The following is a 25046-nucleotide window of genomic DNA, read 5'->3' on the forward strand; positions in this document are numbered from 1 at the left end:
GAACAGGTGGACGAGGCTGAATGTGCATGTACGTGATCAACAAAGTCCTTCACACGTGCTCACTGACAAACATGGACAGTGGGGCCGCTGTTGGAGATGGTGAATGGGCTCGATCTGTGTTACAGGTGTGAATTGTTGCTCATTTGTAAAGGTACAAACATTGCACCAAAACACAGATGTACATTTTGTCATGCAGTCACCAGGGGAATAAACTGAAAATATTTAATTTGAATATTATCATCCCTTATGAGTAAAGAAAAAAATAGAGATATAAAGACAGATAGTCGAAAGCAATAAAAATTAAGTTTTAAAATTCAATTGTGTTTGTGTCATTTCCACTGTTCATCTTTTTTTCCCTTATTTTTTATTTTATTTTATGGAGAAAACATTCAATTGTCGATCCTAACCCTGACAGTAAGTTCAGTTGCAAACAATTTCACTTCAGCTTTCTAAACGCCAACACCAAGTACTCGGCTGAGAAAGACTTTATTGCTCGGTTTGTTGCATGTGATCTCCACCCTACCGTCCTTCGCACGGGAGAAACCATTTTACAAAAACGCCCACCAGGACATCAGTCTAGGAACTAGGGCAACTAATCGGCAGGCAAAATTCGATAACATAAAAAAAAACCCTGAGAATTCTTGGAAGCAAGACATCATTTTTTAAAATGTATTTAATGAGCTTAAAACAAGGGAAGTAAGTGTCAATCTAGACGATTGCTTGGTTGGGTGATCCCCCCTGACAGGTAGTCTAGCATCGGACAGGTGCAGCTATGGGGTGGAAAGGCTTGCATCGTTTGGGGCGACATATCTGTTCAACCAGCACCGCCTTTGTGTCTGGGACAGTGGCTGTAATAGGTTTAGCTGTATACGTAAAGCTCAAAGACAAGGGTCCAGCGTTTGCCGAATGGACTGAAGCGGAACCTCACGTTAAATGGGACAGCAATTGGGACCGGTATGCTTGGTGACTTGTATATCCATTTCATTCATTAAGCATAGTAACATCGAAAAGCACACCGATCACACCCGGACCTCACATCTTTCTGACCAACCAAACGATTCTGAACACATTTGAGTCAAACAACGACATAAAGAAAATACAAAAGTCTGTCACAACGCTGATATACAGATAGACGATATATAGTTTTTTAAAGACTGTGATACTTTAAATAATTATTAAGAGTTTGATTAGTTATTAGAGCATTAAATTAAATTATTAATTATTTAATCTATACAACTTAATAATTTTAATAGGTGTTTACAGTTTTTGTCATGCTAAGCACACACATTTTCAGGCGTGATCCATCGTCACTAGTAAAAAAACCTCAAATAAAGGAACAGTCATTGGCCTACACAGAAGATTTGAAGGAGAAGACTGCTAAAGCCACTCGACATTTGATTCTTGTTCGTCATGGCCAGTACGTAGACTCTGCCACTTCAGACGAGGGTCGTATTTTGACAGCTCTCGGTAAATAGCTCATTATACGTCATGTCCCTATATGTTGATCATGTTTTCTATTGATAGCATTTGGTAAACAACTGTACGTGTTTATCATTTACACTGTTTTAATTTGAAGGATAAAAAGAAAACTGTTCACAATAAAGCATTTTATGTTTATTTTAAACCTGTTGCAAGTTCAATAGACATTTTAGCTGTCATGAGAATTTTTCTGCTGTCAATGTCTCCAGGCTTATTTGTTAGCTATGTTTTACTGCTGTGACAATACAAAATCAACCTTGGGACTAATTAGGAATGAAAATATTACCATTATTATGCCATTGTTAAATCATTAAGTGCTAAGATTTTTAGTGTACCTTATTCTGATTGCTGAGTAGATTAAATGATAGTCTACTAACTGTAAATTTGTAAATCTGATACTGCAAGGTGAAAAAGGACCAGGTAAAAGAGTCATTAACTAGAGTACACCTGTCAGGTTAACTAGAGCATACAAGAACATGTGAAGCGAATATACATTTATCTAATAAATATTAGGTAAGATAGGCAGCTGGTCATGACACACTGACTATTAGCTAGACTGCTGCAATGTTTAGGCTTATAAAATGCATTAATGGTTTGTGCCCATCATGTTTAAACCACATGCTTTAATTGCATTGGGATCTTTAGGTCGTCAGCAAGCGGAAATCACAGGACAGCGTCTTCGTGACCTTGACCTGGATTTGACTCGTATTGTATCATCAACAATGACCAGGGCAGTGGAAACAGCAGATATCATACACAAGTTTTTTCCTGGACTTCGGCTTGATCGAGATGACATTCTACGGGAAGGATCACCAATTCGTCCAGAACCTCCCTCTCACTCCTGGAGACCTGATAATTACGTGAGACTTACTTTTTGACAAAGATGACCACTTATTAAATGTTAACAGAGTTATTCAATATTTATGGACTGCTGTTTGTCAAAGAAACAAATATACACACAGCTTCACATGCAAACATACAGATACATATGGCCTGAATTGCTAAAATTGTGGGCAAGATGTCGTAAAGCCGAATGTGTGAAGTACCAGGTTTAGTACTTAGTTTCCTCTTATAACTAGGAGCTTCAGACCTGTCTGAAAAAGAAAAAAAAAAACAACAGCTGTGCTTGTTGGCCACTACCAACAGGCACAGCTGTTGTTTTTTTTGTTGTTGTTGTTGTTTTTGTTTTGTTTTTGTTTTTTAAACAAAAGATATAGATTGTAGGCAAGCTTTGAAAGCAGTTATCTTTGTATTTAGCTCTACAGGCTTTACTCCTTTACACCATTTGTTGGTTCAGAAGTCTGTAGATCACATTAATACCAGATTCTGCACAACTCAGCTTTTGATCTTTATTGGAAATAATTATTTAGAGAAATGATTTAAAAATAATGAAACATCTTCAACTGCAGCACTGCCCAGTCATTGCCCTAAAATTTTTATCTGAAAGAGCAAGGCATTGTCTGAAACCTAATTTATAAAAAAGAAATTCGGCCATTCAGACTGGATGTCATTATTTGATTTTGTGAAGAGGGCATTTCTTGCATAGTCTGAATCATTTTGAGATGTACTCTTGATAAGCATATTTTTATCTTGAATGTTATCTAAAACATTATCTTAACCAGGTTTTCATTTTTTTTTTTTTCAGCAGTTTTTCCAAGATGGAGCACGAATAGAGTTTGCCTTTCGGAAATACTTCCACAGAGCTGACCCAGAACAAAAGGGAGACAGCGTTGAGATTATTGTGTGCCATGCCAATGTCATACGATACTTTGTCTGCAGGTGAAAAAAAAAACGTGAGGATGTCGTGTGCTGTGCTAATGTAACACAATGTTTTGTCTGCAGGTTAAAAAAAATGCACATGGAGACATCGTGCATGTATGTTGTGCAGTGGAATTTGCTGACATCCACTGACCATCAGTTTTGATCCTCTGATGTGAGAGGGCAAACACTTCAGTTATTCAGGATGAAACAACCTGCAGGCTGTTGCTCATGAACTTGGCCCTGCTTAAATGCATTCATCACCAATACTTTCTTTCATCACCTCATAGTGAAGACTCTATCATTGCTTCATCATTCTGGGGATGCTGATGGCCCACTGGTTAGAGCCCTGGCTTCTGAGGTGGAAGGTGCTCACACCAGTGGATTTGACACCCATGTGACACAGTCTAGTTCACGCATGTGACCCAGCTGGAGAACTGCTCTTTGACCTACTGTAGAATGTGATCCTGGCAATGTTGGATATTGATAGTAACAAGGGCACTCTCTGTCTGCAGAACTGAAGATGAGCTACAAGGCCATTCTTCTAAACCTTTCCTGCTTCATGGCACTTTTGTTTGGCTACTTTGATCTCTACTGATAACAGAGCAGGAGACAGCAGAAGAATTCATTTACAGTGATACCTCGGTTCTCGAACATAATTCGTTCCGGGAGGACGGTCGAGAACCAAATTGTTCGAGAACCGAAGCAATGAAACCCAAAGGAAATAATGGAAACTGGATTAATTCGTTCCAAGCCCCAGAAAATGCCTATTTACTGGCCTAATTTGTATATAATATGTAGAAAAACATGAATCTCAACAAGAAATAAGAAATAAAAGTGTATTTATTAAAACAAAAACAAAGAACACAAAGCAAAAATGTACTGTACAGTACAGTAAATTGTGTTTCATTTACTTTACCTGTACCTGTACCAAACTTTATGGCAGGAGGGAATGAATGTGGAGGGAGGAGGGAAGGGGGATGGTTATTGTCACTGATGACGCAAGCAAGGCGCGCTGGGCCGAATGAACGCCATTCGGCTCAACTCGGCTCATCTCGGACGTTCGGATGTTCGAGTTCCAAATATTTGTTCGAATTCCAAGACAAAATTTTCTCGAATTTCCTGGTCGAATACCGATTAGGTCGAAAGTCAAGGCGTTCGAGAACCGAGGTATCACTGTATTTGCCAAGTGACATTACATGAACATATCTTGATGATGGCTGCCACTTTACAAATATCAGTCATACTCACCCATACAGCAAATGCCACTACATGCTTTATTATTTGTATACACCTAAGAAATGAAATGCAAAAGAAAAGGACAATTTTTATATTAGGACAGTCTCAGTGAATGTCTGTCACCAAGGATCATGCTGATGGCACTGACGTAGAGTCAACTTTTTTACAATTGAAAATTTTGATTGATACTGGTTAGATCATCTCATTAAAAACAAGTACAGCAGGAAGGATATTTGAAATACTAACCAACAGAAAGAACTCATTATTATGCTGAGGACTTTTACCAAACATAAAACATTATACCAATAACCTTTAACTGTTTATTCTTTGTCAAATTTTTAAAGCCTCACATGTGGGTATGATTAAGATAAAGCAACACCTAACTTTTCATTTAGTATTATTTAAATGTTGATCTGAACATTTCCCTGGGAGACAGATTTCACTCTACAACATCACCAGCTCTCTGCCTGTTGTCACAATCAAGAGCTCAGATGCAACATAGTAATTCTCCTGTATTTACTTGAATTCATCCATTTTTGTTTTAGATGCTGGAAAGAAATCCAGATTATATTAATAAGAAGATTTAGGTGCCTGTGTTGAAATAGGAAAAGTGTTTTCACTAACAACTAAGATTTTTCTCACATCATTATTGTACGTGAATGCATTCGTCCACTTGTATTAAGCCATTGTATTGAGTTTACTTTGGTCCTTCCAGAGCACTTCAGTTGCCACCAGAGGCATGGCTACGCATGAGTCTTGCCCACGGTAGCCTCACACATGTCATGATCCGACCTTCAGGACGTGTTGTGCTGCGATGTCTGGGAAACTCTGGTCATCTACCGCCTGATAAAGTTACGTTCTCCTAGTTGAAGGCCTGCCCAATTTGTTCACTGAGCACCTTGGGCATGGTACCTGAAAAGTAATCATCCATTGTGACAGAGAGAGAGCCTCATGAAACAGTTGATGGTTCGACAAGGACAATGATTGCACTGTCTCTGTAGACTCAGCAAGTGAGTTCTGTTATCTAGTTCCTTTTTTTTTAATTAAGTGAGAATAGGTGATGAATCTGTAGATCATAAAAATTTGCTGGCTCAAGTATAATTAAGAAAAATATGGGTATGATACGCATTTGAGTTTTTCAAAGTGCCTTCATCAATCATGCAAGAAAACATCACGGTGTGAAGAACTATAGTATGTATTGTGTTTTGTGAACAAGTATTGTCTGTTACCATGGCGACATACTTTCAAGAACACACACTCAATGTGGACAATACACACCAGCAAACAGTGGGTTCCACATGTGTTCTTTCTCACAACAAATCATAAGGATCTATTCTTGGGATTCACGTTTTCTGTTGTTGGAAGTTTTGAGTATCATTAAGGGGAGGCAAGAAAAAGCTATTCTAAGAACATACCATTAACAGCTAACAAGTAACAACAATCCAGGCATAACACATCATTTACATAAGTTACTCACACCCTTAAAATCATAAAACTTCTACATACAAAAGATAATTCTCCATTACACATAAGTTCAGACTTCCACGTTCCACAGTCTCTCAAGTGGGGAAACGCAACTGGTAACATCAACATCCCAGATCGGTGTTTCAGCGCAAACAGATTAGCAAAAGATCACACTTACGTTCAAGAGACGTCCGTGTCCAACCACACTCTCTCTCTTTCCTTGAATTCTCAAAAGGGTGACAACCCAAGCTTCTTAAATCTTCAAGGGAGACAGCCTATGTCCCTGACATGTTCACATATAAACTATTGACTTTATGCATTTCCTTCCATTTATATAACATTACAAAAGATACTAAGAGTGTGTAAATCTTGGGGGCATCCTCCTCCACTCATAATTCAGCTTCATGGTGAATGCATCAATTTTTATGCAAAGCTTGGTTGGGTTTTTTACAAACGTTCTGAATGTCCTTCATAGCCCAGTCTGTCTTTATCATTGAAAAGAAACCCGCTCAGTCTGGCAAAATGAAAAACATTGTTAGTAAACACCAAGTTCTGAGATTTACTTGTTTAGTTGTATAGTAACATTAAAAAGAACCATCCTCACAGAAACCTGTCTTGTGTAAACCCGTGGGTATATTCTTTCTCATAACCACACTCATTGGTGTAGGAAAATGCTCTGCTTTGGTGTGTGTGTGGAGAGGGGGGAGATTTATACTAACTGAATGACTTTCACATTCTTACTTCCTCAATATCTTTTATGAGGGGGTGGCTGCCCTCCCCAGTTCACACACCACTGATATTTTGATTATTCCCATCTTTTTCTAATCACATTCTTCCAGTTCTTAAAATTTTGGCTGTACAAAGACGTTTTTATGTTGTTTGCATTCAGTTGATAGATATGTTTATGGCTTGCAGGGGTTAGGCTGGAGCAGGACTTCACAATGCAGCATGCATTATTAACAATGTAAGGTCATCTGTACCCATTTAGTAAATTTTTATGTTTAGAGGGCATTGAAATGATGAAACAATGTATACTAAATTTTTGATGAATTTTTTTTACAGGAAATTGTCTTTCTTTGTGTGACTCTCTCATGACTTAAAGTTCCTGTTACACTTTTTGTTGATGTAGTTGCTGGTACTGGTTTTGATACTGTGGATAATTATGAGTAATGTGACTACAGAAGCAGATGTGTCTTTGTAGCCTGAGAAAAACACTAGACACCTTTATGGGCAGCTTTGTAGTGAACTGCTTGATAAGGAACCTGATTGAAGGAAGATGTGAGCTATTGTTTCTTGTCTCTTTAATGTACATATATGTATGTACAGCCACATTCCATCATACACACATTGGCACTGGCATGTCATTCAGCCTCCACATACATCCACACACATGGGCACTGACATTGTCATTCAGTCTCCATGGAAGTCTTAAAAGACATGTGACCCGCATGACAAGCTCATCTCACTTTATCCCACATAGTGCTCACTTATTGCCTGCTAGCAACCAATGATACCCATGGGTAAAAGGTGCAGACACTTGGTGATTACATTTTTTGTTAAAGTGTGTTAGCAAGAATCACAAATGTTCTGAGCTTAAGAACAATTTTACTGGTACATTTGATATGTGTAAACTTAGGGAGAAAGGACCAAAACCAAAACTAGTATATAGACTTTATCTACTTATTAAAATTATTCATAACCATGGATACATGCAAATGTGCATAAAAAAGGTGCCAGACATGGAAGGCTAGTCTATAGCCTTGTAATGCCTCAAAACTTATAATGGCTACAACTTTGTTCCAGTCTCTCTGCAGAGAGAGAAATACAGCAAGTCCTCACTTAACATCTCTAGGTTCTTAAAAACTGTTACTTTAAGAAAAAAGCATGTTTAATGAAATCAGTTTTACTAAGCTATTTGATATACATGCAAACATGAGCTAAGTTCCTACAGTTTATTTCTGGTCACAAAATTTCACCTAACTTCCAAATAAAGACTCAAAATATGGGGGAAGAAACTTGAGTACTCAGAGAAAAGTCACCCAGAAAAGGGAGGAATGTGCAAAGTTCACACAGACACAGCCAGGAATTAATTTTATTTTCTCATTGAATGATGTGAAACATTAAGTGAAGATTTGATACAGCTACACACTTCACTCCAACTCCTGTACATAGAAATAGGTTGTTTGGGTAGTTCCATAATCTTGGTAATTCTATATGATTGATAAAGCTACACACCTCTTCCCAGCCCTTGTGCAAAGAAATAATTCAGGTAGCTTCGTAATTTTGGTAATTCTGCTATATGATTGAGTTGCACACCTCTCCCCAGCCTCTGTACATAGACATAGGTTATTTGGCTAGTCGAATAATCTTGGTAATTCTATATGATAGAGCTACACACCTCTCCACAGCCCCTGTACATTGACTTAGATGCTCTCGCCTCAGTCACTAAAGGATGACAAGCATACCTGCTCCTGCATGCTGTAACCCTGTACAGCTATGCAGCTTCTTTAGTCAGTAGTCCTGCCTAGCCCCAATTTCAAAATAATAAAGGCGTAGAAATAGCAGGAGTAAAAAAATAGTGGAGGAAAGCAATTTGCAACCATTAACTGCCACTTTTGACTGGAAGATGTCTACTATAAGCAGGTCTTCAATATAAACTTTATCTTCACTCCCTCTAGAAAAAGAGGGGGGGGGGTTTAGAGATAGAGCAGAGTGAAAACAACCATGCTGAGAACAGCTTGTTCAATATTGAAGAAGAGAATTACAAGATGTCAGCCTTAGCCTGGGTTTTTTCCATGTGCTTTAAGAACGAAAACATGATCCACTTGTCCTGGCTTGTTGCTGTAGCTGTCTAAAGGTGACCACACGAATTTCTGAACAGGAGTTAAAATGGAACTTTTCAATCTAACCTTTGTTAACCAAGGCTACTCCCAAACTAAAGAGATGCAGATGCCAGGTATGTTAATAACACTGATGATATTGAATACACAAGCTGCAAACAAAACTGATGTGTCAGGTGCCAGGTATGTTAACAACACTGGTAATACTAAAAACAAGAGATGCAAACAAAACTAATGTGTCGGTGCCAGGTATGTTAATAACACTAATATTGAATGCAACTAGGTTAGCCAGCATGTTAACTGACATGCTAACAATCAAAGTCAATAAGCAAATTGCTAGTAAGAAGTGAAGCAGAAACAGACAATATCACAATGCTTTGGAAACTCCAATGTCAGACACAAACCACAAAAATCCACAAATTAAAAAGTGACCCCCTCAATTCATTAAAAACACCTCAGCACTAATAAATTATTGATGAAAACATAACTGTTTCTATTCTTGCAGTGTAAAAGCCCACAATTTTTACACTATCTTGGGTGCAAGAGATCTGATGCCCTATTTTTCATGTGAAATCTCGCTACTGAACACGGCAAGTTTGACAAGCTATGGACAGAAGTTACAGATGTGAACATAATGCCATTACAAGCTTTCACTGGCCTGCAAATCACTACCAGTGTGGCACAAGCTCTGTGGCAGTGGCATGTGCATACAGACCAACAGTGTAACAGCATCACGTGAACTGACATCAAGTCTGTCATAGCACACTGCACATAGGGCCCTGCCTCAAACACCCTAGAAGAACGCTTACTTGTGTGCACTTTCTCAAAACACATCTCAATAATATGGTCACTGTGTGGAAACCAGTAAAACAAGTGTCAATGTCATACATATAATGCTTGAAAACAAGTTAATGCTGTATCAATGGATAATGGAGGCAGTGTTTTCAATACTGCACTTGTTCCTTTAGATCTTGTAGATGTACACAGAATAGGTGTTGCTAGAGGCAGGCACATAACAGATAGCATTATGCCATATCAAAGCACACATCTGATGCAACTGTTATAAAATGCAATCACTACTGGCAAAGCATTAATGGTTAGAATCAAATCACAATGCTGAACAACCTATATAACAGAACTAATCACAACCCTATAAGTTAAAATTTGAACACACCGCTTGTCAAAATGCATTACAGTTGTTACAGGCTGGCTAGTCTTACAGCGAAGACATTGCACATGAAATGACATTGATAGCAATGATGATAACCAATAGCAGTAAAATTTGCCAGGACAAAAGAAAACCACACAATCAAAGTGTGCTTCTGTAGTCAGCGGCATACTGCCCTTAGACTGCAGTGCTCCTGAGTGACACACCACCCATCTCACAAAGTAAAACCACTAATTTAGTATTTGTAAGACAGCTTACCTGCTGCTGTAATCATTTCAAGAAAGATGTTACCATGACTATCCTGTGGCTATCAGTCACAGAGATAACCAAAGTGTGCTCTTCCTACCCATATAGCTGGAATTTGAGGGAAAGCTTGCTACACCCTAAAAGTCTACACATCAAATAATACATGTACAGTCTGGTAGATTGACATGTCAAGAATGTGTTGTGTCCAGTTTATTTGAATAGACATAGAATGCTTCACTATAGAAAGCCCGATGTCCACTATTTGTCAGTGTACATGTGTTGATTTAGATCACTTTAGCTGTACACTCTAGGTGATATAATAAAAATATACACCTCAACAGTGCCTTGAATTATTTAACAGGACCAGATGCCACACAAATCTTCGAAGTCAAGTAAAAACAGAATCATACAGAACAGTCCAAAGTGAGATCGCTTCTTATGCAAAACGACTAAAGTTGTCAGCCGGGACAACATTGCCAGTGACACTGTCATCTCATTACAATGCTAATGACAAGTAAACATTGTCATAAAATGTCCCAATATATTTTGTTAAATCTAGAATGTAAAATTATGCAAAATATAATAATCTAATATGCAAATTATTATAACATCATCAGCATGAACTTTCTACTAAGCTCGAAGCCAAACACTACTAAGAAAAACAGTCAATATTGAATTCCCCTTCTTTACAAAAAATAGAATTTATACATAATTTGCAAATGATCACTAAAGTGTACTCCCACAACTGCTTACCTACCATAAAATTAGAAAAAATGCACATTTTTTTTTTTGGAGGGGGGAGGGCACAACTGTATACAAGGTCGTTTGACTCCTAAACGCCAGAGGAAAGAAAGTCTGGAAGAAGAAAGTTTTATGATTAAAACTGAGACTTGGACTGACCAGCACTGCATACTGACAGACCAACACTACATACCAACAGGCCAGCACTGCATACTGACAGATCAAAAACATATCCAAAAGACCAGTACTGTATACTGGACAGACCAACACTACCAACTACTACACATGCTGACAGACCAGGACTACATGCTGACAGATCAGCATCATACCGAAAGACTAGTAACATGTTAACAGACCAGCATCAGGTATCAAATGACTATCGCCTTATACTGACATAGCACTAGCACTCCTGTGCACATTTCAGTATTTTATCATTTTGATATGGCAACTAAATCTCCCTTGTCACTTTTTTGTTGACTCACACACATAAAGGCAACACATGTGCACTTTCTCTCTCTCTCTCACACACACACACACACGGAAGAAAAAAGTCCTTTTCATTGCAGGATGCTGTCTTTTGCACTCCAGTGAAGGAAACTGAATCAGATACAAAAATTGACTTGCACTGTAAGCAGGAAGTGAAAATGTAATTGTCAGAGATCCCTATGCTTGGTTTTCAAGCCGGCAGCACAAAACTCAAAGGAAAATTACTAGTGCTGTCCTTGAGCTTACTAAACATTAAAAAGTCAAATGATCCACAGTATGACAACATGAACACAAAAACTATGCCACAAACAAAATAAACTTTCAAATGATGGTGATGAAAATAAACAGCCATCTTTTACCAAACTTCTGAAATAAAAATTGCTGAAAACATCAACTAAGGCAGCATATTAATAGGTCAAGAAAATTAGACAGCAAATAAGACATTTCATCGTCATTATGCCAATCAGTTATAACGAGAGGGACAGCAACAGCCCAAAACATTATGCCAACCATAATGATGAGACTAATAAAAGAGGGCCAGCCCAAGTTACAGAGTGTGGACTGGGGAGACACTGATGACCACTGACTATTGGGGATGGTGATACTAGGGTACAGGCCACAGTTGTGACATTTACCTTATGAATAGCACACAAAGCAGCCAGTTCTGATTGTTGTGTAAATGATGATACTAGAGTACAGCCCACAGCAGAAACCCTTTTCCTAAGAAAAACACACACGGCACTCAGACCTAACCATGCATAACCTCAGCAGATTTATTGAAATTCCATAAATTTCAGTCTTTGACGAAAAATGATAATGTGAAGGTAATTTATGCCTGAACATTACCACGATTTTATGTTCCACACCAGACATAGAATATAAAGCTACCAGGATAATGTAACCAATGTGTAAGGGATGAAACAGATAGCTAATGCTATCTTCATAAACCTTCAGTGATGATGAAGGCTGCTAATGCTGTCTGTATAAACCTGCTGCCATCAACAGACGAGTGGATAATGCTACCTGTACAAACCTTAGTGATGACACTAGCTTAGATATCTGTATAAATCTGCTACCATCGACAGACATGTAGCTAATTTTAATGCTATCTATAAAAACCTTCAGTTATTACAAAAGCATACACCTGCTTCCTTTCACAGAGACAGCAGCTAATGCTATCTGGGTAAACCTGCTACCTTCAATATGCATGTTAAGTTCTGTTAATACACATTTGGTAGTACTACAATCAAGTGTAGCCTAAGAAAGGAAACAAAACAATATAATGTCACAGCTGTAATGTCATTCATGTTAAAAATAAACTAAATAAGGTATGGTTCCATTTCTAAGACTAGCTACAGCCTTAATATAAACAAAGTCAATGAACTGTTGTATTTTTCATTTTTCTACAGTACATTTACACTGTAAGATTATACCCTTGATTCTATTCCAAATATCTAAAATATTAAAAAACAATTGTACGGTTTTCACTAAAAATGCCCACCATAAATCATCATGATAGAAAAATGAGAGATTAAGACTAATTTTCACTGCCATTACTATGGCACTTATTCCATGCTGCAGATGCATTATTTAGAACTGCTCTTTGTGCAAACAGGTGTCATTCTGAGATGAAATAATAGTCACAGCCAATGGAGATAAAGTGGTAATAGTAATTAGCAAAGAAAGAAAATAGTGCAAAATGTACGTATTAACTGGGGCCAGTTATGCAGATGTGATATGATGAACTGCTAGAAGGGAGTAGTTTAATTACAAAAATGAAATATGGCACATATACACCAAAGTGACTTTTCCATGGCTTGGGTGTGACAAACACTACCTTAATGAGGCAAGCTTTTTGTGTTTACAATGTTCCATCTAAATTAAATATTTCTAGTGAACATAGAAAGTCACTTATATTTGATGAGGTAGATGAGAAAAAAAAATATTCAAAGATGTTTGATGAACAACTATTTTCTACTAATGAAAGCTCTACCACTCATTCCCACAAACAGGAATATATTTTATTCAGATATTAACGATTATATATAGGTGGGGGTAAAGGACAGGAGTACAAGAGTCTATGATTTGGCCTTAGACATCAGCAAATACTTGCATTTATTCACTGGCCAGGTAAAGATAACTGATTATGATTAAACAGTCAAAATGTGGTCTGAAAAACAAGCAAAGCCCCAAAAATTATAGTATCTAAGAAAATAATTCAAGGGTTACTTAATGGCTAATTTGATGTATGTTTTGTTTTTAATCCCAATTCCTTAATCTGCTGTCGCATCTGCTCATGCATTCCATGGAAATTGGAAACACCAAGACCCTGCCATGTGGCAACACCAAACCACTGGCTTGATGAAGATGGCCTTCCTTTGAAAGCACAAAGATTACCCGTTGATTCAGCGAGGTCATTGAATGGGTTCACTCTGTCTCCTTGATAGGATTGGGCAGATCGCGGATGTTTCTTGCCCGATGCAGAGTCTTCTGCATACATCTGGCTCAGGATGCGACTGTCTCTCTCTGCTGCCTGCACGATCCTTGCATTCTCTGTGGATGAGAGCTCTTCTAGTTGGTTTTCTAGCTCTGCCACAACCAACCTGATGTATTCATAAGGTGCACAGGACAAAGCCTTCATCCACGCCTCCATTGCATCTTGTGAGTCAGCACAAAGAACATAAGTTCTTGTCCCCGAACCAGAAAAACTTATCTGAAAAGCGTAGTTGTCCACGTCTTCACACTCTGCTAATTCGATTGTGCAACCCTCCAATATGATCATACCAACGGGCTCTTTATCTGTTCGCTTTTCGTAATAAAAAAGCAGATTTCCTTTCAGCACAAACCATCTGCGCTGGAAGCCACGATTGAGATCACCTCTTTTTAACAGAAATCCTTCTTTTTCCGGTGGACCTCCTGACATCGCATAGCGAACTATCCCCTTAGCGTTTACGATTTTCATGGTGATGAAACACGGGCTGAAAATAAACACAAACACTAGAGCGTTGTTTGTTAATTTTGATTTTCCACAGAAGATGCGACTTTTAGTTCCAGATTTACGTCATAAATGTGTCAGTGAATTGATACCATCCAAGAAATGCAAATGGTATATCTAGAGTTGAGAGAAGCGAAAGTCCCCGACTCGGCGACTATCCGAGGTTTCGTGCTTTGTGGCTGTCATGACCTATTCAGGCTGATAATCCAAGAGCAAATATTATTCACGTCACAAAATATCCTTCAAGATAACTTACTTTCGGCGTAAGTTCTTGCATTCAAATGGTTCAAGTTAAATTGGGACTAAACAACAGTCCTAGCTAGTTCTTCCGTACAACTTCAAATCTAAGGACTCCACCTCAAGCATCACTCCTGCCTTTTATGATCTCACCAGGCTAAAGAGTTACTTGGAACTAGTTTTGATAGCTAAAAACAAAATTTTATTTTTATTTTTGAACCAATTGAAGTTGACAGTCTACTTAAGAAGTATGCAGATTACTTGGCGTGAGCTGTATGAAAAGTGTCAGTGACCAGAAAATCTGATGGACAACGACTCTCGTGTATAGCAACGACCGTCTCCTCCCCCCAAGTCACATGAAAAGTCATGTGACATAGTCAAAATGGCAGCGACGCAGGTGTTAGTTTTCATAGCTATCGTTTGTACACAGTCTTTTTATTGTTTTGATATTCTTTCTCCGACTAGTATATACGTAGTATACGACGAAACATCAGAATTATTTTTATTCACACAGCAGAAGCCTGCCAGATGGGTTGCTCGTGGAGATTTCCAAAATGCCGTCAACAGAACGGGGTAAGGTTTAGTCGCCAGCGACGCTGAGGGGGGAATGGCTCAGTTGCTGTATATGTGTCGACGCTGGGTGATAATGACCCATTTATTCACTTGAATTTCTTTGTTTTGTTTTTGTAAAGACATATCGAATAGAAATGGAAGCAGCAGAAATCAGAACAATACATGGCTATACCTTGTTTTAAATAAACAAAATAATAATTAAAGGCATGACATATTCTGCTATTATTTAATGATCTGATAATTTGCTGTGTTTTTTTGCTGTAACATAAGGAATGACTATAAACACACAATGCACTTTTTCAAAAGAAAGATTTATAGGAATACAGTAGTACATTTTGTGGTCCATGTATATAGTTTCTTATATGTGCACTGAAAATTTATTACACTGTAAATCTGTGTGAAAAAAAGGGAGAGAGAATCATCTTTTGATTTCAAGACAAGCTATAGTGTTGAATCATTAAAGGGATAATGAATAATACAAGAGTATATCATGCTATCATCACTAAACAGGAGGTAGAGCAATATAAATTTTAGGGGAGGTATTTATGATCTACTCTATGCACACAGAAGCTGAAACTTTAATGATCACCCCACATTTTGGCAGAGACCTCATATTGTTGAATAAACTTGCACGACTATCACATGACCTTCAGGTGGGCCTATCTGACAGTTGAGACCTCCAGCATGTTTCCTGATGCCCAGCAGGCATATGCAGCAGGTCTGGTAGAGGGATACCTTACAGAGGAATTGATGCAACTGAACTGGCTAAACACACTAAATGGCTACTGCTCACAGCCTTACTCTCAGTACTGCTTACGTCTTCATGACTTTCTGGGAAAAAACTTAGATTGGATGAAAGTTCAGATCAAAAGTAAGGCCCAAGAAATGCCTTACTGGCATCAGGTAAGCCAACAGTGAGATAGGTCACCTGGTTCTCTCAGTATTTGCCAAAGGCTATTAGTTAGAGCAGATGGATATATTGGATGTCTTTTCTTGTCAGTAGTGTGTGTCAGTGTCATCAATGGTATTTGAAACAAATTGGCTATAAATACTACTAATTATTTTTAATTTTTGTTTAGCTAATAATAATAATAACTGCATGATGGGCTTTCAGTGTGCCACCTTTGTTTCATACTGTTTGCAAAGTCCAGATCAGTTCAGATGACAGTTTCCTGAAGGATGCATGTGTTGCTTACAGTGGACTGTCACCAGCTTCTAATCCATTGGATGATTGTCCCTTTAGACTAAAGTCTTTGACACACTTTTGAAGAATTCAGGCTACAATGTCTGATACACTTTTGAATAATGCAAAATACTTTTTTTGATGCATTCTTGAAGAATACTGGCTATACATTTTTCTTCTTGACTTCAGCTTAGCAGGAGTAGCAGTGGCCCAGTCTCTTGTTTATACAGTCTTAAGTGATTATTTCTGCTCATTTTATGACGTACATAACTCTGCTGCACATCTGGTGCTTAGAGCTAGAAAATGGGACCACGCCACTCCTCTCCTTCATTTTCTATGCTGTCTTCCCATCCGTTCTTGCATTCAGTATGAACTGTTCATGCTGTGTTTTAATTTCTTTCCTGGCAGCTGCCTTGATTATCTCTTTGTACTGCTCTTCCCTTACGTCCCAGCTAGACAACTCCACTCCTCGTCTGATGATCATCTTCTTACTCTTCCTGTCACGAAAACAAAAACATATGGTCACAGGATTTTTAGTTATTGTGCTGTAAAAAAAAATGGAACTCTCTTCCTTTCCATATCTGTCACCTACCCGCTATTGAATCTTTTAAACGTGCACTGAAAACGCACCTCTTCCCTAAACATTACTCCTAACAACCTTTCCCATAATACTAGTCCTTTTTCACACCCTCCCCTTTGCAATATCATGTTACTCTCAGCTCTTGTTCTTTTTATGTGATTGGTTCCTCTTTGTGATTTTATTCTGTGTTTAGTATAGTTCTTTATTCTTTTATAGCTCATATGTTATTTGTGTTCTTGCCCCTTGTATGCTGTCCTTGCTTTGTTCTTGTTCTTAAGCACTAAGAGCATACTCCTTAAGAGTGTGAGTATGGGCTTTACAAATTTTGCTTTTATTATTATTATTTGCAGGTGGAATTGTTCCTCCTTCAGTCAGCAGGTCTGGCAAATGGGATAAAGAAACAATCTACTGCCCTGAACATGGATATTGATGTTTTTGGCCTTTAGTGAGAAGTTATTAATGCATCTATTAAATTTTATTGATTAAAGGCTATCTTCTCCTATTGTCTTCTATTTGGCAAACCATGCTACACGTACACTACTCTTCCACAACTTCACTGGCTGCTAGTTCACGCTCATGTTGATTACAAGATTGCAAAACTGTTGTCTTCAGAGCCTAACCCCAGCATACCTGTCTGAGCTACTAACAACTTTCCACATGGGTTAGTCTTCTTGGTTTGCTTGTGTTGTTCCCTCTGTGCCAGGAGACATCTGGCAGATTCTCCTTCTCATGCACCACCGTTTGGAGTTCTCTGCCCCTTTCTCTTTGAATTGTGTTCATGTTCAGAGCTTTCAAATCTGCCTCAAATCTAACCTCTTTAATAAATATCTTGCATAATCAAGTATATCATTCCACTTATTCTGTACATCTTCATCTTTCTCCACACACTTCAACTTTGTTCCTGTTTGCAGTAGGGTCATCCTTTGCTGAGGTTTTTCTGCCTGTACGCTTGACTGTCCAGTTTATAGTTTTTTGTCTACAATACATTTGGTTTGCAAGAAATACACTCTGCAAATTCAATTATTATCACTACTTCTTATTGTACATGTTATACATACACATAATAAAGGCATGTGTTATACAAATAAACATGTTAAATATATTATTTATGTGTCAGAAAACTAGAGTTTCTTATCAAATCTCATTTGGAATCCCTTCAACGACTTTGCATCTCATTAAATAAGAGAAAAATATGACACTTCAGTTTGGTTACTTTTTAATCTTGAGATTGAGAAGCTTGAAACACAGTCATCTTATTTTTCTTATGCTGTCCACAATACCCTTACCATGCTGTCAGTTAATTATTCCAAATTCCTTTTCTTTTTGCCGCTTATCCTGCATGGTTTGGTTTGCAGTATGTTCCAAGTAGGGGGAGATTTTGAAGACCTAGAGTCTGTACTAGGAAAACCCGACATTCAGCGCCCCCTGGGCAGTGGTTCCTGTTCAGCTTTAGTAAAGGTGCTGCCAGACAACAGTGATCTGTATGTAGCACAAGACACCTGGAACAATTACCAGGGCATGCTGCGCATCTTGAAAGTCTACAACTTTTCCTTCAGTCTTGTGGATGGCACTTCTGGTGAGTGAAGAATCAAGGAAAAAAACTGATACGTGAGAGGAAAATGAACAAATCTTGAAAGTTCTGTTTTGTGTAGAGAATTGAGTGTTTGTGGTAAACAAAGAGAAACTCACATAGGAGCTAACTTGATCACAGTCATTATAATAACAAAATACTGCTAAAAAACAAATATTGCTTTATTGTGTTTATACTATAGTAACTAAGTGCTGTTTTCTTATTTACACATTACAATAACCAAATACATGTACTGCTTTGTTGTGTACATATTTGTAGGAAACTAAGTGTGCATTTCTTGTGGCAGAGAAAATTCCTGGCAGTTTGCAGAGTTTTTCTTCATACCCTGGGCCTCTGATGTCAGGAGATGACTTCTATATTTTGTCCTCTGGGCTGGTAGGTGTGATGTTGCTGAATGTTTGGTGCATTAATTCTGTTGTTGTGCCTTCTCAGCTGGTCTGGTCTGTGCAGAGGACAGTTACTGCCTGTTGTTTTTGTTCTTCTGTGCAGAACCTTAATGATGGTTTTCATTACTGTAAGAAACTGACATAGTTCTTGTTATGCTTGTCTTCAGCCCCAAGTTTTAGCATTTATGTCATCTACCATCATTTGACACCACAGTGTCAGGGTATCCAGTGCAGTAAAATTTTAAGATATGTGATATTTCTCACTGCGATGTTCAGCTTAGCAAGTCTGCAGAACTTGCAGGGCTTCTTTTAGAAAGACTACTTGTAAGGCTGACCTTGATCTACTTCTGACATTTGGAGGCATGGTAAGATTCAAAGATAGAATATTTATACAGATATTGAGACATTACCTGTATACATCAGAAAACATGTTTGTACATGTATGTTCATGTCTCATACACAAGTATTCTGTAGCTTGATGAAATTCAAGATTTGATTTAATTAATGTGATTGGAGTTAGACAACTCATACATTATGTGTTTGTGATGGTCTAGTGCTTTTCTTGCAGTAAAATATCTTGTTAACATTATTTTAAAGGTTTCCATGGAAACCACCATTGGCAATAGCAACCCAGATCTTTGGAAATATGTCACCCCAGAGTCTGTATTGGAAGGTATTCGCTCTGTTGTTGCTAACCGCTTGTCTACCTCAGGCAGCCAGTGGGCCTCCATCTTCTCAGCTTATAACAGTGGAACGTACGCATTTGACATTTTTCATCTCAAATGGTTGTTTATACACATCATCGTGATTTTTGTAATATGTGTCAATGAATCTTTGTCGACTCTGAAATGTGTAGGCAACATCTAGTCAATGTGGGCAGTGTGTGTAAGAAAGGGAGTGAGGAAGAGAGAGCAAACCAGAAAGAGAAATAGAATGTATGTACATGTATAGTGTGTATTACAGAGAGGTAGTGTATATTATGTGGATAGTGTGTTTGTGCATTTGTATTTGGAGGAAATTTAAGGGGATGTATAAACAACAGTGCAAACAGTATCATCAGGAAATATTAGTGTGAGTGTAATCAATATTTGTGGAATAAGTGGTGACCATCATCAAGTCAAATTCCTAGTGTAATATCACTTGGCAAATAAATTCTACTTCTGTTTCTTCTTCTTCTAGATACATGTTTTTGGTGTGTTTCAGTGCTCTTTAGAGTTAAAATTTGAGCACAGTCCTAGAAAAAGATTAAAACATTTTCTTAATAGGACAGGTAGGGTTAAATATTTTTGCACATTTTTAATGCTTTAAGTGTGTAAGAGAGAATTTTGAATATGTGCACACACACACATTGTGGATGTGAGAACATGAATAATGAACAGATGTCTCTCAGACTGACATGACCTTCATTTTTTCCAGTTACAATAATGAGTGGATGGTCATTGATTATAAAAAATTTATTCCTGGAGCTAAGACTTTGATGCAAGGACTGCTCACAGTACTTGATCAAATTCCGTGAGTATAATAGTCACCTGTGATATTAAACTTTGGTCAGATACTCCCATTTGACACTAAAAATTAGTAAAATACTTTCCTGTGATACTGAAACTTTGTACATTTTATGTCTCAAAAGCGTACCTGTATCGGGTTTTTTTTTCATCTGTTTCCTATTTACCTGTATGCTGTCTACTTTATTTACCTGTGTGCTGTCTATTTACCTGCATACTTTCCATTTACTGTGTCTGTCCCTCTACATATTTTCATATTCTTGACATCATCCATCTATCACTCAGCTTATAACTTTTATTATTTCAATATATTTTTTAATTTTTAGAAAATATTTTTATTATTTTTTGTCTGCAGAGGCACCATCCAGGTTGATGACCTGACTAACCTTTTGTCTGCTCAAGGTTACTTTCCCAGCTACAATGTTCCGTAAGTGCTGACAGCAAAGTACTTTTATCCACATCTAGAGACACTCTGCTTATGGAAATAGAGGAAGCTATTCTCTCTTACTGTCATCATGAATGAAAGAGGGCTATAGCTACAAGGGCAAGAGAGATTCTGTTATTGCTAGATTAATTACATGGTTTTGAAATATTCAGATCTCTTTCAGAGTGAACTGTTTAGAACCAGATAAAATATTTGTTACAGATATTTCCCAGATATTTTTAATGCCAGTGGAAACCAAGCATTAGTAGACAAATATGGGGACTGGTTTACATATGACAAGACACCAAGGGCTCTCATCTTTCGCCGTGATCACCAGTCAGTCAGTGATGTCATCTCCATGACAAAACTGATGAGGTCAGCAATGTGAACAGTTACATAAAGACACGATTTTACCTTTATTTATGTGTATACATTTGTGTGTTCAAGAAAGACAAAATATTGTGTATACAGAATGCACACTAGTGCTAAAAACCAGGTCAGGCAGCATTAAAATTGTAATGTTATTTTCCGCGTCTTTGGTATAAGGACTTGATCAAAGACCCTGTGTCTGGGCAGGTATAATGACATGTCTGTCCTATATATAATCACTTATCCAAAGATCTGATGTCTGTCCTAGATATAATGACTTCACCAAAGACCCGCTGTCTCGATGTAACTGCACACCTCCCTATAGTGCAGAGAATGCCATCTCTGCTCGTAGCGACTTGAATCCAGCAAATGGTACTTATCCTTTTGGGGCCCTGAGTCATCGGTCACATGGTGGAGTAGATATGAAGGTCAGTGCTCAGTAAAGGCAGCTGGTGTCTGGTAGGTGCTGAAGGAGAGAGTGTGTGTGTTTCACACATGCATGTGTTAATTCATGTCAAAAGTTGAGCTATCATATAAGCCTATAATGGCATTCGACATAATTCATTATTATTTATGATTATTAATGTACGCAGAGTGGCTCCTGATTGTGCGGCTGGGAACTGCCCCACTTCTTCTCCCTGCAGCCCCCTTCGTTTGTATAGAGTTCGTTTACTGGTTGCATGTACCAGTTACTATATTATCTTCAGGTGTCAGATACTTCTACAGACGCTGTTTGTTTTGTCAATGCCTTTTTTCAAGCTGATGTCCATTCTGGTTCAGGCACTGCAATATAAAGCAATAGAACCACAAACATTAAGGAATTGTCTTTATATTTATGTGTTAAATGCTCCAGAAGCATTTTAAGACATATTTCCTTTGCTGAAATCTTAGTCTGGTTGCCATTATTAATTCTGATAGGTTAAATCTGAATTTCAAAAAAAACATCCCCTGACTTATCAGGTGTTAAAACTCTGTGTTTGTAGATGTGGTAATGCTTGTCAAGATGGAAAAGACAATTTTTTTATGTATCTGATCATATTTTTTTTTTAATATCTTAATTATCAATGAATTTGTGACCTCTTGGTGGTGAACGCAGATGTCACCTCCTGACCTTTGACTCGTTTCAGCTGACCACCTATCAGCTGGCCCAGTCCCTGGCCTTTGTTGCTGTTGGGGGCCCAACATGGGATCAGAACCCTCCTTTTCAGTGGAGCAAGAGTGATTATGGACCTGCAGTGCCTCACTTTGGACAGCCTGACCTCTGGCAGTTCTCTCCCATTTTGTTTAATGGCACTGGCTTGTTTCCTGTCAGCTAGAGTCGCAAGTAGCAAGTGTTAATGTTTGTTTCATGCATTTGCTGGCTGTACTTGGGTAGGGAAGGTTTTATATTGTCAGGGATAAGAGATCTATATAAGTACAAAGGCAGTTTTTAAAAAAAATTTGTCAGGTTTCATTTGTAAACCATTTTGAGTGCCTCGTGAAAAGGTGACAGTTACCATTGCACATTCATCTGAGCATCTCGTCAAATTTTTCACTTTGAGAAAATTTATTCATTTTAAATTTTACAAAGTGATCAACCCTGTTACTTTGTATCGGATGTACATAATATGTACTTAATGTGTATCAAATGCATACTTGATGCAGGATAACATTTTGCTGTACATTTCTTGTGTACCTACATGCTGTATGCATACATTTTATCAATGACCACTCATATTACTCAATTTCTTTGTACTTGTACTTTGATTTATGTTGCTACGTGCCTTATTTGGTCATGCGCATAAATAAACTACTGCAAGATTTGTTTTTCTTGTCCATCATTTGTCACTCTGGTGTTCCAGAGGGCCTGTCGGTGTTGACCTTGACTTTGCTCTTGTCAATGCTGGTTTTCATCCCGCATGCTTACGTGTGCATCAGTCTGCCTGTGAGGTTGCACAATTCACTGCTGCTGTCTACCATTAGTCAATGTTGTCTTCATAGTGCTACCAACACAAGGACCAAGGACTTCCTGCTGATGAATAAAGAAGTGGCTGTGAAGAGACTCTCATATGATCTTTGCAAAGGTGAAAAATATCCACTGTCATCTGAAAGAGGCTTCAAATTAATTGGTTGTTAAGTAGTACTGCACTCCTTGAGTTTTGATGATTTGCAAAGACAGTACAGTCAGCATCACTGTCATACTCAAAACTTTCAATTGTTTTGATCATACACCTGCCACTGTCAAGTCAGACATCCACACCTGTCCTGTCAATACTCTCAATTGCTCTAAAACACACCAGATCCCATGAACACCACTGTTTCTTCCAGAGCATCTTTGCCATTGTTGTTTAGCTATGGCTTTAGGCTTAAAACAACATCTGTGGGGTCTGGACACTGCTTTATAACTACGGAAACAAGATGCATGTTTTATCATTACCCATGTTGCCTCGTGGAAAATTCCTACCCTCGCTTCATAACTTCAGCCCCTTGTGTTTTGTGTCCATAAAGTGCTTATGCTGGACAAATGATGATCAAGCGTGGAACACAGTATCTGAGGCTTACAAAACGTGGGACAGTACGATGTGTGTTGACCTTATTACAGCACGTGACTGGCCATCGATCCCACGGCTCTTGGGGCAGTAGTTATGAAGCGAGAGTAAGCATACCGTTGTCTCATTGCAAAATTGGGAACTCGAGGAAAAGCGTCTTGTTTATGAAGTTCAAATGATGTCCAGAACCCCCGGGCACTACTTCATATTATTTTACACCAGGACACTTTTGCCACCGTTTTATAACTGTGGTTCCTTGGGTGAAACACATCTGCGGGGTGCAAACACCATTTTATGATTTTGGAAACAAAGACGCTTGTCCTTGAGTTCCCATATTGCCCCAGGACAATAAAAGACTTACCTTAACTTCATAACTACCTTCCATTGAGTAAAATTATTCGTTGCCCAAACCTTGCCGGCATGGTTAAGGTAGACATCCACTAAGAGCTGGCATCTTTGGGGAGGGGAGGCACATCAGTGAAGGGCCACCCTGAAAAAGAATGGAAGGATAATACTTTCCAACAATATTCTTCATCCCCAAAGTACCTAACGCTATCGATGTCAGGTATATGCGGTCTTAGGTTTCAGTTTTCATTCCCTCCCTGGTGCGTTGTTACAACTGCCAGCGTGGGACTTCCGCAAGTTCAAAGCCCGCTGTTGGTCACGCTGCAGATGACTCTTCAAACATGTGCTGTGCATACTGGCAGTTCTCGTGTCACATTTTGTACAGATCACTCAAAATGGAAGGAAGAGGCAGCCATTCGACGCGTAAGCGTGGGATCTGGCTGATGTCCCCGTGGGCTTGTCGTACCGGGGGTGAACACCCAGCTTAAAAATCTCGCTGGCTTGGTGAATGAGCTACAAATTATTCTCCTAATACTTATAATTACTTCATTTACTTAGTTAATTTTTATCCGTGAAGGGCTAGGACTAAATGGAAAAAAGCATTTACTTGCTTATTTTACCTCTCGTTAATCGTAATGAAAGAATTGTCATTGTTATTGTCTCTATAGGCCAGACTATATCCCCTGTGCCGTGCTGGGTGTCCCCAGTGGAAACATCGTCGGTGGTGCCGCTCGGTTGCATCCCCTTGTTGGACTCGTCCGGCTGCACTTCTAGTTTAAAAATTTTGTATTGCTGCTTAGTTATTTATGATGATGCAGTAAATGGCCTCGCCTTTACAGCTAATGTGAGACTTTATCATCTGTAGTACAATTAATTTACTCAAGAACCTGTGGTTCAATTTTTCATCTG

The 25046-nt window shown here is 38.4% G+C and overlaps 3 protein-coding genes and 1 long non-coding RNA gene across 5 annotated transcripts; 2 read left to right on the forward strand and 2 right to left on the reverse strand.

Annotated features, from left to right (window-relative positions):
* The first annotated feature begins 714 nt into the window (after positions 1-714).
* On the forward strand, positions 715-7228 carry LOC112560980 (serine/threonine-protein phosphatase PGAM5, mitochondrial-like). 2 transcript variants are annotated; one of them, XM_025233076.1, is made up of 5 exons: positions 715-954; positions 1295-1467; positions 2125-2339; positions 3125-3258; positions 5192-7228. In XM_025233076.1, exons 1-5 carry the CDS (start codon positions 773-775, stop codon positions 5340-5342), a joined length of 855 nt encoding a protein of 284 aa, XP_025088861.1. In that variant the 5' UTR covers positions 715-772; the 3' UTR covers positions 5343-7228. The 2 variants fall into 2 exon arrangements, with proteins under 2 accessions (XP_025088861.1, XP_025088862.1); XM_025233077.1 differs by having other exon boundaries at positions 3128-3258.
* A 163-nt stretch (positions 7229-7391) lies between these two features.
* Positions 7392-14842, reverse strand: LOC112560981 (sesquipedalian-1-like). The gene is made up of 2 exons (XM_025233078.1): positions 14673-14842; positions 7392-14399 (listed from the first exon to the last, which is right to left on the reverse strand). Exon 2 carries the CDS (start codon positions 14381-14383, stop codon positions 13658-13660), a length of 726 nt encoding a protein of 241 aa, XP_025088863.1. The 5' UTR covers positions 14384-14399; positions 14673-14842; the 3' UTR covers positions 7392-13657.
* Positions 14843-14991: 149 nt separating this feature from the next.
* Positions 14992-23067, forward strand: LOC112560977 (putative phospholipase B-like 2). Its single transcript, XM_025233068.1, has 11 exons — positions 14992-15226; positions 15880-16129; positions 17340-17434; positions 18345-18565; positions 18867-18955; positions 19564-19721; positions 20383-20478; positions 20827-20898; positions 21118-21270; positions 21533-21692; positions 22392-23067. Exons 1-11 carry the CDS (start codon positions 15036-15038, stop codon positions 22578-22580), a joined length of 1674 nt encoding a protein of 557 aa, XP_025088853.1. The 5' UTR covers positions 14992-15035; the 3' UTR covers positions 22581-23067.
* LOC112560983 lies at positions 22792-25046 on the reverse strand. Its single transcript, XR_003098634.1, has 3 exons — positions 24758-25046; positions 24154-24282; positions 22792-23275 (listed from the first exon to the last, which is right to left on the reverse strand). It is a non-coding gene; the product is annotated as an uncharacterized LOC112560983 (long non-coding RNA).

Source organism: Pomacea canaliculata, linkage group LG4, assembly GCF_003073045.1.
Source record: "Pomacea canaliculata isolate SZHN2017 linkage group LG4, ASM307304v1, whole genome shotgun sequence".
Taxonomy (NCBI): Eukaryota; Metazoa; Mollusca; class Gastropoda; order Architaenioglossa; family Ampullariidae; genus Pomacea; species Pomacea canaliculata.

Bases quoted from the DNA above. Each gene is read 5' to 3' on its own strand.
- LOC112560980 (XM_025233076.1), top strand. From the start codon at position 773: ATGGGGTGGAAAGGCTTGCATCGTTTGGGGCGACATATCTGTTCAACC. The intron at 955-1,294 runs GTATGCTTGGTG...ACACATTTTCAG, and splicing joins TGGGACAGCAATTGGGACCG to GCGTGATCCATCGTCACTAG. The intron at 3,259-5,191 runs GTGAAAAAAAAA...TGGTCCTTCCAG, and splicing joins ATACGATACTTTGTCTGCAG to AGCACTTCAGTTGCCACCAG.
- LOC112560981 (XM_025233078.1), bottom strand. From the start codon at position 14,383: ATGAAAATCGTAAACGCTAAGGGGATAGTTCGCTATGCGATGTCAGGA.
- LOC112560977 (XM_025233068.1), top strand. From the start codon at position 15,036: ATGGCAGCGACGCAGGTGTTAGTTTTCATAGCTATCGTTTGTACACAG. The intron at 19,722-20,382 runs GTACGCATTTGA...CATTTTTTCCAG, and splicing joins TCAGCTTATAACAGTGGAAC to TTACAATAATGAGTGGATGG. The intron at 21,271-21,532 runs GTCAGCAATGTG...TGTCTGTCCTAG, and splicing joins TCCATGACAAAACTGATGAG to ATATAATGACTTCACCAAAG.